Below are 17,801 nucleotides of genomic sequence, written 5' to 3' on the forward strand. Positions count from 1 at the left end.
GTAAAATAATATATTGACTGGAATCTGCTGATTCTGTACTGAACTGGAGAATGCAATGCCGTCTTTTCCTGTTCTAACCATACCTGTTTTCTTCTAGATGAACTGAGAAAGTTAAGCTGGTCTGGAATTCCTAAGCCTGTCAGATCCATAACTTGGAAGATTCTCTCAGTAAGTTTACCTACAATTAATATCATAATAAAGTGATTATCTAGCCATGACTGAAGCTTAATGTGTACCTGAGGAGAGGGGATTCCTCCAGCCCCCTCTGCGCAGATCGCTCCCTCGCCGCAGTCTAATGCCTTCTACATTTTCTGGTATCCGTCCCGTTCTCCCCTGCCAGTCGGCGCAGTGCGGCCAAGTGTGCTGCCCCGTCTCGTTCCTGTGGCTGAGAGAGTAGATCTTTGCGGCCGGCCCGTGCATGCGCAGTACTCTTGACTGACCGCGAAGAACGGGGCTGCTACAGGAGAATCTAGGAGGATTTAGACCGTGGCGAGGGAGCGATCTACGCGGAGGGGGCTGGAGGAAGTCCCAGGTATGTATGAAACATTTATGCCCCCTCGTCTCAGGATCACTTTAAAGAGGAACTGTACTAAAACACAACCTGATTAATAAAATTGTTTTTTTGGGTTTTTTTTTTTTGCTATACAACTTTATGAATCAGTCATTGTTAAATCTTTCCTCACTCATTTCTCTCCCTGATTTACATTCTAAAATTTATCACGGGTAGTGACATCTTTAGTGCTATCAGGTGCAGCTCTCTTGAATATTTGTTTACTCCGTGTTCCGAAGGTAGTAAAAACAAAATACCTAGTCTTCCACAATGCTGTGGGAAGCTAGAGCCAAATCCAAATATAAATATAGATATAATATATAGCAATATAAAGATACTGTATATGAAGTGTTTCTCATGCTAAAGCCAGGATAATGAATGGTACCCTGAATAATTTACTACCTTTTACTGTATGTCCCTATGATGCCTCTTTAAAAAGTAACTGTTAGCCCCCAAATTGAAATTTAAAACACTATTGCAATGTTTTATTTATTATATAAGTGAGCCAAAAAGCCAATGTACAAGTTAAAAATCAATCTAATTTTGTTACTATCTAACCTTTTCCCCCAGCTCCGGACGCAAGCCGCATATCAGATACTGTAGCATGCAGAGCATGCCTATGTCTGGCCGACCCCCTCTCCCCCCCAGGACCAGGTGCCAATATATTCTCCCCACCACAGCTGACCGCTCTGACACGGAGAGAGCGGCAGCACTTCCAGAGCAGCACCGCAGAGCAGCCGCCGCCGAGTCACATGTGAGAGAATCACATGTGAGAGAGATGCACGGCGCTGGCTGCTCTGCGGTGCTGCTCTGGAAGTGCTGCCGCTCTCTCCGTGTCAGAGCGGTCAGCTGCGGTGGGGAGAATACATTGGCATCTGGTCCTGGGGGGGGGAGGGGGGGAGGCCAGACATAGGCATGCTCTGCATGCTACAGTATCTGATATGCGGCTTGCGTCCGGAGCTGGGGGAAAAGGTTAGATAGTAACAAAATTAGATTGATTTTTAACTTGTACATTGGCTTTTTGGCTCACTTATATAATAAATAAAACATTGCAATAGTGTTTTAAATTTCAATTTGGGGGCTAACAGTTACTCTTTAAGCTCACCCACATTTTCAATGGCCAGTGCTCTTGTATTTGCTTTCATTTTTTTTCTTAGAAATCATTTGGTTTTTGAAAACCTTTCATTAGAATATACTTATGCAAGAGGAAATGCTAAAGATAGCAAATGTATTAATTTGCTAGTTCTCATCATTTTAAATAGTAATGTTTTTTAACTCACGCCTGTTTCATCTGCCAGCTTCCACAGCTGTAGAATTGTGGACTGATTCACTTAGACTGTCTTCTCCAGAGAATGTAAAATACATTTTATCAGTGTATCTCCATGCACTTAACCTCTGTTTAACATTCTGTGCTGTGCACATCAGTGTTAAGCACTTCTTTTTGGCTTTTTTTCCTCTTTCCCTAGAAAGATGCTTTAGACAGCTTTCCTTTTTTGGCATAGACTCAAGTGGGAAAACAAAGTGTTTACATCAGATGGAGTCTAATTTACAATTTTTTCCCTTTTTTCCCTTGCTAATGAGTGCTAATATGTTTGCAGCTTAGTGCATTTTGAAACTGAGAAGAGACATAGATTTTTAACTGATAATAAAGAGTTGACTGACCTAGCATAATCAGCTTTTTTTCATTGCTGCTTTATTATCATTGTTATGAGTAACCTTGGATTTAATTTCAAAACCAGTACATTATCTTGAATGTTAATACCAATGCATTACATATTTTGCTTTGGGCATGGTCTCCTTATGCTTTGATTGTTATTGTCAAGCTGGGCAGAGATTTACAGTACATGAGGCCTTCCCATTTTTTTCTTTTAAAGAAGAGGCCAATTCATTGTTTAGACTGTTAAGATGCATACACATGCTAGATGGAACTCGGCCGAGACGGCTCCGAACAGCCGACTTGGCCAAGTTCCATCTTCCTCCTACAGGGGGACCCCTGAGGTTGCATAACTCATTTTGGATGGATCTTTCTGGTACCTTTTAGGACCAGAGACTTTATTTTATTTTTTCCCTTAGGTCACAGTGTTGAGCAGGCCAGGAGCCATTGAATATGGCTCCTGACTGATAGGAGGAAGGCCGGCTCAGCTGAGTTTACTTCCTCCGGGAACAGCGATCAACTCGGATCTGCTGTAAACCACAGCGTAGAATCCACCCCACATCAGCGTTAGAGAGCCACAGTTGCGGCATAGATTCTAATTGCAGGGAATCCCCAACTTACGAATCCCTCATTCAAAGAGTTTCCTTTATTTTCATGACTATGAACATTGTAGATTCACACTGAAGGCATCCAAACTATGAATTAACACATGTGGAAGTATAGTACATAACCAAAAAGTGTGAAATAAGTGAAAATATGTCATATTTTAGGTTTTTCAAAGTAGCCACCTGTTGCTTTGATTACTGCTTTGCACACTCTTGGCATTCTCTTGATGAGCTTCAAGAGGTAGTCACCTGAAATGGTTTTACTTCACAGGTGTGCCCTGATAAGATAAGTGGGATTTCTTGCCTTATAAATGGGGTTGGGACCATCAGTTGTGTTGTGGAGAAGTCAGGTGGATACACAGCTGATTGTCCTACTGAATAGACTGTTAGAATTTGTATTTTGGCAAGAAAAAAGCAGCTAAGTAAAGAAAAACAAGTGGCCATCATTACTTTAAGAAATTAAGGTCAGTCAGTCAGTCCGAAAAATTGGGAAAACTTTGAAAGTGTCCCCAAGTGCAGTCTCAAAAACCATCAAACGATACAAAGAAATTGGCTTACATGCGGACTGCCCCAGGAAAGGAAGACCAAGAGTCACCTCTGCTGCGGAGGATAAGTTCATCCGAGTCACCAGCCTCAGAAATAGCAGGTTAACAGCAGCTCAGATTAGAGACCAGGTCAATGCCACACAGAGTTCTAGCAGCAGACACATCTCTAGAACAACTGTTAAGAGGAGACTGTGTGAATCAGGCCTTCATGGTAGAATATCTGCTAGGAAACCATTGCTAAGGACAGGCAACAAGCAGAAGAGACTTGTTTGGGCTAAAGAAAACAAGGAATGGACATTAGACCAGTGGAAATCTGTGCTTTGGTCTGATGAGTCCAAATTTGAGATCTTTGGTTCCAACCACCGTGTCTTTGTGTGACGCAGAAAAGGTGAACGGATGGACTCTTCATGCGTGGTTCCCACCGTGGAGGAGGATGTGTGATGGTGTGGGGGTGCTTTGCTTGTGACACGGTTGGGGATTTATTCAAAACTAAAGGCATACTGAACCAGCATGGCTACCACAGCATCTTGCAGCGGCATGCTATTCCATCCGGTTTGTGTTTAGTTGGACCATCATTTATTTTTCAACAGGACAATGAGCACAAACACACCTCCAGGCTGCGTAAGAGCTATTTGACCAGGAAGGAGAGTGATGGGGTGCTGCGCCAGATGACCTGGCCTCCACAGTCACCAGACCTGAACCCAATCGAGATGGTTTGGGGTGAGCTGGACCCCAGAGTGAATGCAAAAGGGCCAACAAGTGCTAAGCATCTCTGGAAACTCCTTCAAGACTGTTGGAAGACCCTTTCAGGTGACTACCTCTTGAAGCTCATCAAGAGAATGCCAAGAGTGTGCAAAGCAGTAATCAAAGCAAAAGGTGGCTACTTTGAAGAACCTAGAATATAACTTATTTCCAGTTGTTTCACACTTTTTGGTTATGTACTATACTTCCACGTGTGTTAATTCACAGTTTGAATGCCTTCAGTGTGAATCTACAATGTTCATAGTCATGAAAAATAAAGAAAACTCTTTGAATGAGAAGGTGTGTCCAAACTTTTGGTCTGTACTGTATGTATGGATATATATATCTATATATATATATATATATATATATATATATATATATATATATATATATATATATATATATATATATATATATATATAATTTCCCTGTTTTTTCCCCTCTAAATCTGGGTGCATCTTACTGATCACTAACAGTTTTTTTTTTTTCGTTTTTTTTGTGGTGGGACATTGTGCAAGCTCCTTCATTATACTGTGCTGTTAACAGTTCCTCCATTGTATATTACATTACCACTATAGCATTATACATTATTTTAGAGTCCCACATTTAGGCTCCCTGCACACTGCAAATCCGTTTTGCAATTCCGATTCAAATTTGCTATTCCGATTTTCCCTGAATGCAATCAACAGAAAAACGGAGGAAAAAAACGCAGCATGCAGTAACGATTAAATATCGGAATCGGATGTAAAAAACGATTAAAAATCTGAATCGCATGCAGTGTGCAGAGAGCCTTAGAGTGTTTTTTTACATTTTCTACTATAATAGTGCCTCCATTATAGTTCTCCTTCCCCTCCAGTAATACCAGTACCGAAACATTGCCAATATTTAACGTGGGATGAAACGCTATATCAGTGGTCCTCAAACTAAGGCCCGTGGGCCGAATGCGGCCCCTGAGGCTTTTTTACCCCCCCCCCATACACACACACACACAAAATGTATTACTTATAGATACGGTCCGTTGCATCTTTAAATATTGGTGGTCTGCATATAGAATTGCAATTCTGTCACCACCCTTCCACATGGAAGCCAGAAAGCAGTCATTTGCTGGCTTCTGGGTTACTGGGTGGAGGGGATGACTTGTAACAAGCATAAGCACATATATTTTGGTCAGTGCTATGCAGAAATGTTATGGTTCCTTTGCGAAGGGGAAATGGAGGGTTGTGCTGTATACGTTGCTTCAGTGATGAGTGTATGGGTGAGATTGTACTGCCGGGTTTTGTAGGGCATTGGGTGACATTATGGCTCACATATGACTTGCTCTGCTAGGGTCAGCACTGCGTAATATGTTGGTGCTTTATAAATGCAATAGATAAATAAATAGTGTCACAATATCTGCACTGTGTTGTGGCATACTACCTGCACATGCTGTGTTGTAGGCATACTACCTGCACATGCTGTGTTGGGGGGCATACTATCTGCACATACTGTGTTGGGGGAATACTATCTGACCTTGTTGTGTTGCTGAGCATATTATCTGCACATGCCATATTGGTGGCATTATAACTGTACTTGCTGAGTTGGGGGGCATACTACCTGCACATGCTGTCTTGGGGGGATACTACCTGCACATGCTGAGTTGGGAGCATAACATCTGCTCTAGTTAAATGGGAGACATGAAGGCTGCCCATTTTAATAGGCACTATCTACAATACCTAGGGTCAATGTTATGTTTTTCTACATCATTTTATGTTTACTTCGGCCCCCCCCCCAGCAGTCTGAAGTAGGTTGACCTTGGCCCTTGACCGAAAAAGTTTGGGGACCCCTGCTCTATATTAACAAGAAAATAACATTCAATCAGAAATTACTTATTAAGCTTACCTATCCTGATGTTTTTTTAGTGTTCGTTGTCAGGTTTAGTAGAAATGTTATATGAAAAAAATAAAGAAAAAATTATACATCTGCTGGTTACCATCTTTACTGTGCCCCTGCTAAAACACCACTATCCCGCGGCTGAACGATAGTCCATTCCCCTCCAAATCCCCCCCTGCAAAATCACGACCAACTTGGTCGTAGATTTTGCTACCCCTGTGCGCTTCCGTGTGAGGCAAGGCTATGAGCTGCAGCCCTGCCTCACACGCGTCTATCAGCGGCTGATCTCCGCCTCTCCCCCGCCCCTCTCAGTGAAGAAAGACTGAGAGGGGCGGGGGAGAGGCGAAGATCCACCGCTGATAGACGCGTGTGAGGCAGGGCTGCAGCTCATAGCCCCGCCTCACACGGAAGCGCTCCCCGGGCAGCACAGGGGGGATTTGGAGGGGAAAGGACCCTTGTTTAGCTGCAGGATAGCAGCGTTTTAGCAGGGGCACACATGCTCCTGCTATATATAAGGAAAAAAGCCATTTTAATTATGGCTTCAGACTCTCTTTAAAGGAAAAGAGGAAGCTTTCTGTTATTTGCATGCTGAGATGAGCTTGTGACCATAATTAAAGGGAAAAAAAACTTCACATAATCCTGCTGGTACTGCACAGTTCCTGCAGTTAGGCAACAGAAATGTGTTGTGAGTGCTTAAATGGTTTTTACTAGAGGTTACAGCTTTAAGGTGGCCATACACTGGTCGATTTGCCATCAGATTCGACCAATCTGATCAGAGAGGGATCAAATGGCCACCTTAACTGCAAACAGATTGTGAATCGATTTCAGCCTGCAACCGATCACAATCTGTGGAGCTGCCGCTGCTGCCGCCTCCCCCCCCCCCCCCCCCCCCCCCCCCCCCCTGCATACATTACCTGTTCCGGCCGCCGCGAGTCCCCTGGTCGCCGCTGTCTTCTTCTCCGCTCCGGGCTCCAGACTGTTCCTGCAGCTACTGAACTTCCTGTCCAGGGGAAGTTTAAACAGTAGAGGGCGCTCTACTGTTTAAACTTCCTGCCGGGACAGGAAGTTCTGTGTAGCTGCAGTCGGGGCGGAAAGACAGCGGGGACCAGGGGACTCTCGCCGGCCGGAACAGGTAATGTATACCCGCTGTATTGCGACAGTCGTCGGGCATTCGAACGCCGCTATCGACGCACTCCCAACCCGCCGGCAATCGAGAAAAATCTTCCGCACGGACGGATCGACGGGAACAATCGATTTCGGACGGAAATCGATCGTTCTGTCAGTGGTGTGCGCGGCGATTTCACATCCGATTCGATCACTGTGATCGAATCAGCTGTATATCGCCGGGAAAATCGTTAGGTGTATGTGCCCCTTTACAGCAGTTCTAATTAGCAGTTTTACAGACTTTGGTTAAAGTACTGTTTTATAGAACGAGACATGAAAAATAAGGCGCATCTGGTAAAAACAGCACCATGTTAACGGCAATGCAATAATAGAGGTTACAATGGTGAATAGTAGAGTATAAGCATATTAACTGATATTTTACAGCAGGGCTTCCCAACCCGGTCCTCAGCTACCACCAACGGTGCGCGTTTTGCAGAAAATGACAACCATTCACAGGCGGGGTAATTAGTGTCTCAGCAGAGATGATTATCTAACTCTGTGGACTGTCACAAAATCTGTGCTGTGCATGCAGCAAGGCCCTTTTAAAATTCAGGACAATCGGGATCAAATTAATAATATATAGTAAATGAAAAATAAAAACAACCACGTATAGTCAATATGGCCAGCCTTACTTTTACTATTGAATTTCACTGATCTTGTATTTTCTAATCTAATGCTGGGAATACATGGTTAGATAATGCGCCGGAATCAAGCCAGCGGCTCGATGCCGGCTCATCCCCGTGGCCGCCCGGATCGATTCCCGCTCGTCCCCGCGGGCACTTCCTTATCAGCGCTTCGTTTTTTTGCATTGTCCGCCCACGGGAATTGAGAACGGAATCGATCTGCCGCTGTGATCGGATATGTGACGTCGGATATTATCAATCGAGCCATCAGCGGCTCGATTGATAACAAGAAACTCTCCGTGTATGCCCAGCATTACATAATTTAAACGGGCTCAATTGGGATTTAGGCTCCCTCTTATTTGTTGTGGTATACAGTATAAGCAGTATTGTAAACTTACATGTTGTGTTATGCTATAAGCGGGTTTTATTTGGTGATTCTTGTATGAGCCAAGAATACCTAGGTGAGAGGTAGGGAGAGACCGGGAGCCCAATGGTGCAGTATCATCAGGTATAAGGAGGATACAATTATATAAATATATACTCAAAAAGGTGGGTTGTAGCTCCTGCAACCACCGTATAGGTCTGCAAGGAATTAACCATCACTGTTCGGTACTCCAAGTCCTGCTGAATACTGGATGGTCGCTCTCCTGTAGTACGATAGACTTTCCAGAAAAAAACCGGCAAAGCTATTACCTCCAAAGGAGGTCTGACTGGTAATGGGTAGGATGGAGGCGCCCAATGTGCGTTCTAATTTAGTGTTTTAAAATATAATAAAAAAATAAAATAAAGAGAGTTAATCGCTTACCTCTCCAGAAGATATAGACACCAATTCAACTGGAAAAAAAAGTTTTTATTCAAAAAGCAATCTTACAATGCGTTTCAAGGGTCATGGCCCGCTTCCTCAGGTCAATACAAAATGCCTTGATGGCATAGGGGATAGAGTGAAGATTAGAGGTGCCTACACTCTGTCCCCTATGCCATCAAGGCATTTTGAGGAAGCGGGCCATGAAACGCATTGCCAGATTGCTTTTAGAATAAAAACAGTTTTTTCCAGTTGAACTGTTGTCTGTATATTCTGAAGATGTAAGCAATTACCCCTCTCTTTTATTATATTTTTAATTAACATTTTAAAACACTGAAATAGAACACACATTGGGTGCCTCTGTTCTACCCATTACCATGTTGTGTTATAGCCTCAGCCATCTTCTAGGGAGAAAAGCTGCTCAATTCACCAGTTACGGTAACAAAGCTCTCCAGTATGTATTTTTCCTTAACAAATGTCATGGAAGAACATGGGAATTGACTGGATCAAGTGATTGTATTATCTCACTTCTGCTTTAATGTCTAGCCTACACAGGAAGAAGAAGGGAGACACGATCACATGATTGTGTTCAGCCAAACACAGATTTAAAAAACGTTTATTCTTTTCCATTAATCCTCTTGTAGGAGAATATACATGAGGGTTACCCACTGTCATATCAGTACATAGATTTCCATTTTACATGTCGTTTTAGTTTTCTTTGGTTGATCATGACATTATTACTTTTTATGCACATATATGTGTGTATATGTTATAGCTTTTACAACATGTAATATATGCACATACTTAATATATGTAGGTCTGGTCTCGATGCATTTACTTTCCTCTAATTTTTTACTTTCATTGAGGGAATTCTTTTATAGTGAGCATAATCAAAGTAATGGCTTGCTGATCATTATTAAATGAAGTCAGGTGTCAATGTAGTGATATTTAAAATTTTATGATGTAATGCTTATGCAGGTTTTAGTCTGTCCTTAAGTTTATGAGCTACAAGGTTTTCTTACACTCACAGTGATCTTTACTTGTCCAGAAAGCATGAAAGCAGTTGTAATTTAAATGATGGCACATAAAATGACAAGCACTTATTCAAATGAAATCAGGAAATGGTTGAGGTTTAGGATGGTATCATTATAGGGTATGCCATGGATTGCTTAATGTAACATTTCTGATCCTTTTAAAGTGCTAGAAATGACAAAAAGTACAACTCTATCATCTATCCACTCATTACTTTTAAGTTCCTTTCAGTCAGAAGGTGCAGAATCGGCTCTTCTTTTTTTGCCTTCATTGATTTACTTGGTGGGGATGGGAGTCTTGTTTCTGCCTAAATCGACGACATCTCCACCGTTGAATATAAGAATATATGTTTTTATTTTTTTTATTTTTTTTTATTATTATTATTATGGTTTGTATTTTTTTCTTTTTTTTTACCTTTATTGTGTGTTACTGGAGGGGACAGGTTTTGAACATACAGTATTTATAAAGTTTCTGAGTTTTCAGTAGCTACTTTGGGTAACTGGCAGACAATGAGAGGTTTACATGGAAGTAAATTAAATATGCTGCTGAGTTAAATAATTGTGGAGGTACAAGATTGTCATTAGGACACAGAGGAGAATGTTACAGTAATCAGAGTGGGGTATAAAGAGCGCATAGTTGGTGGATGGTTAGCAAATGTAATAATCCTAGCATTTGTATAGTGCTTTTCTCCTGTTGGACTCAAAGCGTTTTAGAGCTGCAGCTACTAAGGGTGCACTCAAGAGGCCACCCCTGCAAGTCTTGCCCAAGGACTTCTTACTGAATAGGTACGGACCCCAGCCAGGATTTGAACCCTGGTCTCTCATGTCAAAGGCAGAGCCCTTAACAAGTACACTATCCAGCCACTTAATATAGACACCAACTTGTGATTATCAAGTGTTAAGGGGCAGATTTGGCACTTAGTGATTATAGTCTCATGCAGGCATTTATTGCCACTTATAGTATTGTGATCAATTAATTTTTGATGAGCGGTTAAGGTTTTTATTGGGCAGGTAGAGGTCAGTGAACGTTACTTAAGCAATGGCCTCTTAATTTATGGCTAGCTTTACAAGTCTGGGACTGAGGCTTACAGCTGCATTTTTATACTTCCAGATGAAGCTCACATTTCAGTGTGAAGTTTTATAGATCGGTTTCCCTGGTATAAGTCAAGTATGGTGTACGGCTTACAGCTGCCACCACTGTCACATGCCCCCTACTGGCCAGACTACTTAGTACCTCCCAATCTACTCAGACCCGACCATTTGGTCTTGTGGATGCAATTGATGTGCCTGAGTAGCTGGAATTGGGCACACAGACAGGCCAGGAGGTAATGCGTGAACCCACAAACCATTTACTATGCATAATTTTATGTTTAAAAGCTGCCACCACTTCTTTTATTCAAGACAGAAATAAACACTATCTAATCTGAGCTAACAAAGAAAGGGTTAACACAACCTAATATTACTACAACAATACAAGCAAGATGTTTTGAATTTAGGATGATACCATTTATTGGTTAACTTAAAAGAATAAGCGTAAGCTTTCAGCTGTGCGGCCTTCATCGGACTTCAAGCCTCAGACTTTGGATTGAAGTTTGATGAAGGCTGCACAGTCGAAATCTCACGCTTATCCTAAGTTCGCCAATAAATGGTATCAACCTGATTCAAAACGTCTTGCTTTCACTGACCTTCTTCCCCGTCTAGTGTTCCCCCTCCCTTATACATGTCTTCCTATTAGCCTAGTGGACCCCCCTTCAATATGTTTCCCTGGTAGTTTGTGGTCTCACCTTTCCTTATAAGTTTTAATGGTAGTCTAGTCTCCCCACACCCCCATGCAGAGATCAGCAGCAGTAAGCATTATGGGTAGGTATGAACTCACTTGTCCCTGTTTCAGAGATGAGTGGTGCTCCCATGCCAGCACTTCACCCAGCCTTGTACTGCTACATGTTCCAGGTTCTTACTTGATGACGTCATCAAGCCGTGTGGTTGTGTGAAGCTGGTTGCAGTACCGGTGAGAGCAGATAGACAAGCTCAGGTACATGTGCTGTGCTCATTAACTGTGCTTTATAAATATCTATGCCCTGGTGCTTACAGAGGTGCCATAGAGGGCATATATATGCTGTGACTGAGCCAGAAGTGGTTAAAAAAACAGGAATATTCCATATAAATGTTTACTTTCACAGTAGGCCCTTTCCACTTGTATGCAGTGTCGCTGTTAGTCTTCTGACAGCTATCCTTCATGAAAGATCTAGTGCACATGACATCTCAAGTGTATTCACACTTGCCAAGCTGCGGAAATTGTACCCCAAGAGAAGGCATAAGGTCACAAGAAAGTGTAATGAATGCAGTCAAGCACTAGTTTCTTGCTGTCTCAGGTTATTTATTGTGTATATGGTTCTGTACAGCTAGCATCTGTTCAACATTTTTAAAGGCTAATTAAGTTGAACATTGGAACAATATGCCTTAAATATGCTCAGTTACAGGGTTTATAAAAAAGCATTTTTTAGAATATGTGCATCCACTTCATTTACTAAAACCGTGTCCCTTGCTGAAGCTCGGGTGCTATTTATATGAGCCGTAGAAAATGCTACTTTACCATTTAAACAAGACAAAGTCCTAATAAATGAGCGCTCCTTAACGCTTAGATGGGAGAGTGTTAATATCTGCACAGCGCTGCCATTGAAGAGCAATTATTCGCCTAAGAAAATGCTGTCTTTCAAGCGATATGTGATCTGAATATCTGTCATTCCTGCTGGAGAATCCTTATCTGCATGATGTTTAAAACAAACATTTCTTCCTATCTAACTTAGTGAGCCTCCTGTACAATTAATTATAAAGTGTTACAAAGATTTACAAAGGCATTTAGGCAATTGCTTTTTATATTTAATTCAAATGTTACATGTTTCATAAAGCACAGGCTGTGTGTGTGGCCTTCACAGTTGTTTTTATTTCAGTGGAGCAAAATGTTACAGTTATTCTAATAAAGCATGCCCAGCATCTTTAGATTTTGTATTCTTAAATGGTTACTACAGCAGAGAGCTTGAATATGAAATGAAACATTTACCCAGTCTGTGCTCCAAATCAAAGCACGTCCATTAAGTTTGCGTCTCCTCATTCTGAGTTATTGAAGTCAGAGGTCAGCACGGCTACAAAGCTTTATGCTACTTCTTACACTATCTCTTTATGCATCTTGAAATAGTGCCAGTACTTCCACTGGATGCAGTTGGAATTCAAACAGTACTTTAATCATTTGTATGATACACCACCTTTTACAAAATCTAGATTACTTTTTTTTCTCCCAGGATTTTTTTTTCTCTTGCAAATGAAAAAGTTAGCCTACCCAAACTTGTGCAGAAAGATGGTAAAATAACATAATATTAGACTACTTCACTAATTGCAGCTTTTGCATTTTGTGTTGACAGAAAGGGGTGTAAATTTAATGGGAAGGAGCTCTTGCATAAGGATAGATGTAATTTTTACAACTTCTCAATAGAAATGAAAATCGGAATACATACAGCTCCTGCTTATGCTCTGTTAGGGCTCAAACCCACTAGCAGCCTTTTCTAAGAGCTAGTGAGTTTAAAAAGCTATTGCTAATGCAATGCTATGGGGGAGTTTTATAAAATCACATCGCTCAAGTGGTATCACGCCCATAGCATTACATTAGCAAGAGTTTTTCAAATCTCAACTGCTTAGTAATGTACTGCTAGTGGTTTCCAGGCCAGACTAATTCTGTATGGGAATTGGTAGTGTTTATGCCCTGATGCTGATACAAATTCGGGGGATGTTTATAGTTTGGTAATTGTTTTGAGTGATGATTTATTATTATTTAGTATTTATATAGCGCCAACATCTTCTGCAGCGCTGTGCAGAGTATATTGTCTTGTCACTTAACTGTCCCTCAGAGGTGCTCACAATCGAATCCCTCCCATAGTCATATGTCTATGTATGTATCCTAAATTCTATGTTGTGGGGTTATGATCTTTATACTGATTTTGGAGCAGTGTGTGTTTGAGAAACACAAAATCTTCATTTATGTTCTAGTGAGCTTAGGATCTCTTAGGCATAGTATGTTCTCTGGTTATGTGGGGAGATGATACAGTATGTGCTCATTTTATGTGGTAAACATAGTAGCTGCTCTTATAATGCTGGGGGCATGATAGCTGTCCTAGCTTTGTAGGGGCATATGGTAGCTGTATTTGTATGTGAGAGGCTAATTGTTACATCTGTGCAAGATACAGAATATCTGCACTTTTTGTGAAGGGCACATGACATGTGCCTTTGGGGTGTATCCACTAAATTGTGGTAAACAAAATAACATGCACAAAATCTTGCTGCACAGTGAGTAGTGTAGAATGCAATGTGTCACGGAACAGCCGTGAGAAACGCGGGCGAATTGGAAGGAGCCGCGCAGTCCAATTTCTGATCGCTGTCTGGCTAAATTTGTGCAGCCATTACAGGAATCAGAACGGACATTCCTGTTTTTTTTTTAAAGTACAAGTTTTTCTCCTCTGCCCCTGACTAAAGGCCCATACACACGTCGGATTTTTCTGAACGACCCGTCGTTTGAACGTTCCGTCGTTCAGTCGTTCGCACGTCAAATCCGACGTGTGTACGGACTATCGTTCGCGTGATAAGACTGGTTTCCAGCGATCCGCCGGGCGGATGTCTTTTGATGTGTTAATTAGCTTAGAATGTTTATCTTTCATTACCTCTCTAGTAGCCAGCTGGGGACTCTATTCAGAGAAGGCTTCCCTCCCCAACAGGGGGCTACTCCAAACCTACTTTCCCCCCAGACTTCTTGGCACCGATGAATGGCCAATCTGAAAGCCTGGGTGGTATGATTTCCTGTCGGTATACGAAAACCGAATATTGCACAGCTATGAAATTCATATAGTCTTATTCGGTTAAATCTGGCCATCGTGCTGATATGAAATTCATTGTGATAGTCCGTCCGGTTATTGAGGTATGACCCTTCTCAAGAACTGGGTCCGTTGCACTAGCCATGTCTGATGTCATATTAATCTGTATTTTCTGACAAGTATGAATCTGTTAACCACCTGAATATGACGTATATCGTTTGTGGGTTACGGTAGTTTGTAAGTTTAAAACCTAAAATCTCTCAGAGAAAATGAACTGCCATTGGTTGGTAATTCAGAGGGGCCGGCATTGCCACACCCCCAAACCAGCTTCATCAAAAGCATATGCGAGGGGCTCTTCCCTCAGTCCTCCACATTCCATCTGTACAGAGCTGTCTGGTGCTAGCCAGAAGACACATGGCTAGCGGCCATCTTGATCGGCCATCTTGTCTAAACTGAACAAAGGACATTTTCCATATTGCTTGGATATTAAACTTTGCTGAACTGAACAAAAGGAACTCTACAAGTTTTCCCAGAACGGACATATTTCCACAAACCCTAAGTATTTTCTCCTTTTTATTTCATACTGGCTATTACTGGTTTAATAATTGTTGATTTTAATAATTCTGTATATATTATTTATATTGCTTTCAATAAACCGACGCTATCGTCAGTTGTTGTTCTAGCTACCCTATTATTCAGCATACACAGAAACCGATCCCAGGAGACGCTACTATTGTTTGTTGTTGGTTAGACAGAATACAGCGTGTTTTAACCGTTTTTTATTTGCAGGTCGAGAAATAGCCAGTTAGTGAGTTCCCCTGTCTTAGAAAACAGAGGTGGTGGCAGATACCCTAAAATATGGTGTAAAGTTGTAATTACCGTACCTCACAGGCTCCCTTCTGGTTTGTCTGCGGCCAATTCCCAACGGTTTCTACTCATTGACTGCGATCAGAGTTCGCACGATCCGTTTGGAAGGCATTTCGCGGTCTGACCACTAGGGCTCCTGTGACACAATGCATTACAATCTACCCATCGTGTTTAAGACTTTATGCACAATATTTTGCTTACCACAGTTCAGTGAATATACCCCTTATGAGCTTAGCATGATGGCTCTGCTTGTTATGTGGGGGACAGTATGGTTTCACTTGCTACATGTGGATCATAAGGGCTGCATATAGCATATGACACACAGTTCATTTCAGTCTGAAGAATGGCGAAACTTCAATTAAAACATTTGAGGATTCCTATTGTAATGGCTTAGAGCTTAGTTTGCATATTTAAATATAGCCTACTTTCCCCATATTTACTGACCTGTGTGTAAACTGTTCTAAACATAGATACAGTCTCATAGAACACTCAGCTAACCCCTACTCTGCCTGCTAGCATGTAACCCTTCCTTAGCACAGACACCTGGCTCTTCATTTCCTCTCTTCGGGCCAGTGCACACCAAAAACCTCTAGCAGATCTGCAAAATGCTTGAGGGTTTTGAAGCAGATTTCAGAGCGATTCTAGGCATGTTTTCTAAACATGCCTAGCGTTTTTGCAGTGTTTTTGTGTAGCCGATTTCAAATATTGTTACAGTAAAGCTGTTACTGAACAGCTTCTGTAACAAAAATGCCTGGAAAACCGCTCTGATCTAGCGTTTTTCAGAGCAGTTTTCCACTTTCCTATACTTTAACATTGAGGCAGAAATTCTTCAGAAATCTAAAAAATGCTGCAGCCCCCGAGTTTGCGTTTGTGGAAAAAACGAACCGCTCTGGTGTGCACCATCCCATTCACTTTCATTAGCCAAGCGGTTTTTCCCCTGCAAGCGTTTTAAAAAATACACCAGCCCTTCCTTAAAGGAGTTCTGTTAGGGGTTTCTGAGGAGAAAAACACTTACCTTGGGCGTCTATCAGCCCCCTGCAGCGGTAATGTCCCACGGCGGCGTCCTCCCATCTGCCGTTCTCCGCTGCCGGCCCCGGTGTAGCGCGGCATGGGATCCAACTGCGGCTGCACTACAGTGGTCGCGCAACCGCTCGCTTCTGCCTGCGTCATCGGAAGCTTACTGCGCAAGCGCAGTACAAGGCTCCGTTGTACTGCGCCTGCGCAGTAAGCCTCAGATGACGCGAGTGGAGGTGCGGCAACGCGCATTATTCGTCTGTGTGACAGACTAATAATAGCCCGGTGCCGACTGCGGGGAACGGCAGATGGGAGCAGGACAGAGTGGGACATTACCGCTGCAGGGGGCTGATAGAAGCCCCAGGTAAGTGGCAGTGTTTCTCCTCAGAAACCCCCACAGAACCCCTTTAACATCCATCCATTGGAAAGTGTACCTTTAATTAAAGTTCCCTAGTTCGAATTAGTCTGGTGAGTTGAAAGAGAAAATGAAACCACAATGCTTTTTCTGATGTAATACAGAGTTTCCTTTTTTAGGCCATGCAGCTGCCTAAAGGGCTTGAAAAAATGAAAGTGTTGAAAAATGCTTCCTGATCATTCAGGCCAGTGGACATCACAGTTGGTAGACTAGTAGATGAGCTTTCTTATTTTGAATGTGCTCTGCAGTGGTTGGAAGCATCTGAAATAGCTTTTCATTATTTCATCATCTGGCCCCGTTGGTAGCTTTGGACTCCAAAAGATGAAAACTCTGCATCCCCTCAGAAAAGGCAAACCATATAATTTGCTTTCTACCTGCAGGCAGCTGGACTAATGAGAGTCAGGTAAATATACTTTAGAATCCTCTGTCTCTGTTCTTCTTTGCTTGTGCATCCACCCAGCACTTCATGCCTTTTTTTCCTGCATATCCGCCTAAATCGTTACTTCTTCTGTGCTTGCACAGCAGACCTGCACTTACCTTATCTGTAGTCTCCAAATATCTGCCTGCACTTAAAATGACACTGATGAGGGATATGGGGACTGCTATATTGATTTATTTTTACACCAAGCAGTTTCCTGATTGTGATTGTGCTTCTGATCCAATTAGAGTATTATAATCAAAGGAACCCAAGCAGGGTTGCCAAGCGTCCGTAAAAAGATGCATTTTTGAAAAAAAAGTTTTATGATGTATTTCCGCTTCCTGTTGTCTTCCTAGTGATTTGCATACAACGCAAAAGAAAAACACATGGAAAACGCATATACGTTTTGTATATGCGAACCGCAAATGCATGAAGATGCACGCAAAACGCTTGTAAAACGCATCTGCAGTAAAAAACGCAAACGCACAAAAAACGCACACAACATAATATGAAACATGACATAAAACACAGCATTTCACGTTATGTTATGTGTGCACCTAGCCACAAACAATATCAGTTGCCTGGCCACTAACCCAGAATGAGGATAGATGCATTCAGCTTAGGTCCTCTGGCAGATGTCT

General features: G+C 42.1%; 1 protein-coding gene across 1 annotated transcript in view; it reads left to right on the forward strand.

Annotated features, from left to right (window-relative positions):
• LOC137563632 (TBC1 domain family member 22A-like) overlaps positions 1–17,801 on the forward strand; it is a 640,427-nt gene that overhangs the window by 125,119 nt on the left and 497,507 nt on the right. The window contains exon 5 of the mRNA XM_068276327.1: positions 98–168. Within this exon, the coding sequence (XP_068132428.1) occupies positions 98–168 (71 nt within the window). The remainder of the gene's footprint in view (positions 1–97; positions 169–17,801) is intronic.

This window comes from Hyperolius riggenbachi, chromosome 3 (assembly GCF_040937935.1).
Source record: "Hyperolius riggenbachi isolate aHypRig1 chromosome 3, aHypRig1.pri, whole genome shotgun sequence".
Classification (NCBI taxonomy): Eukaryota; Metazoa; Chordata; class Amphibia; order Anura; family Hyperoliidae; genus Hyperolius; species Hyperolius riggenbachi.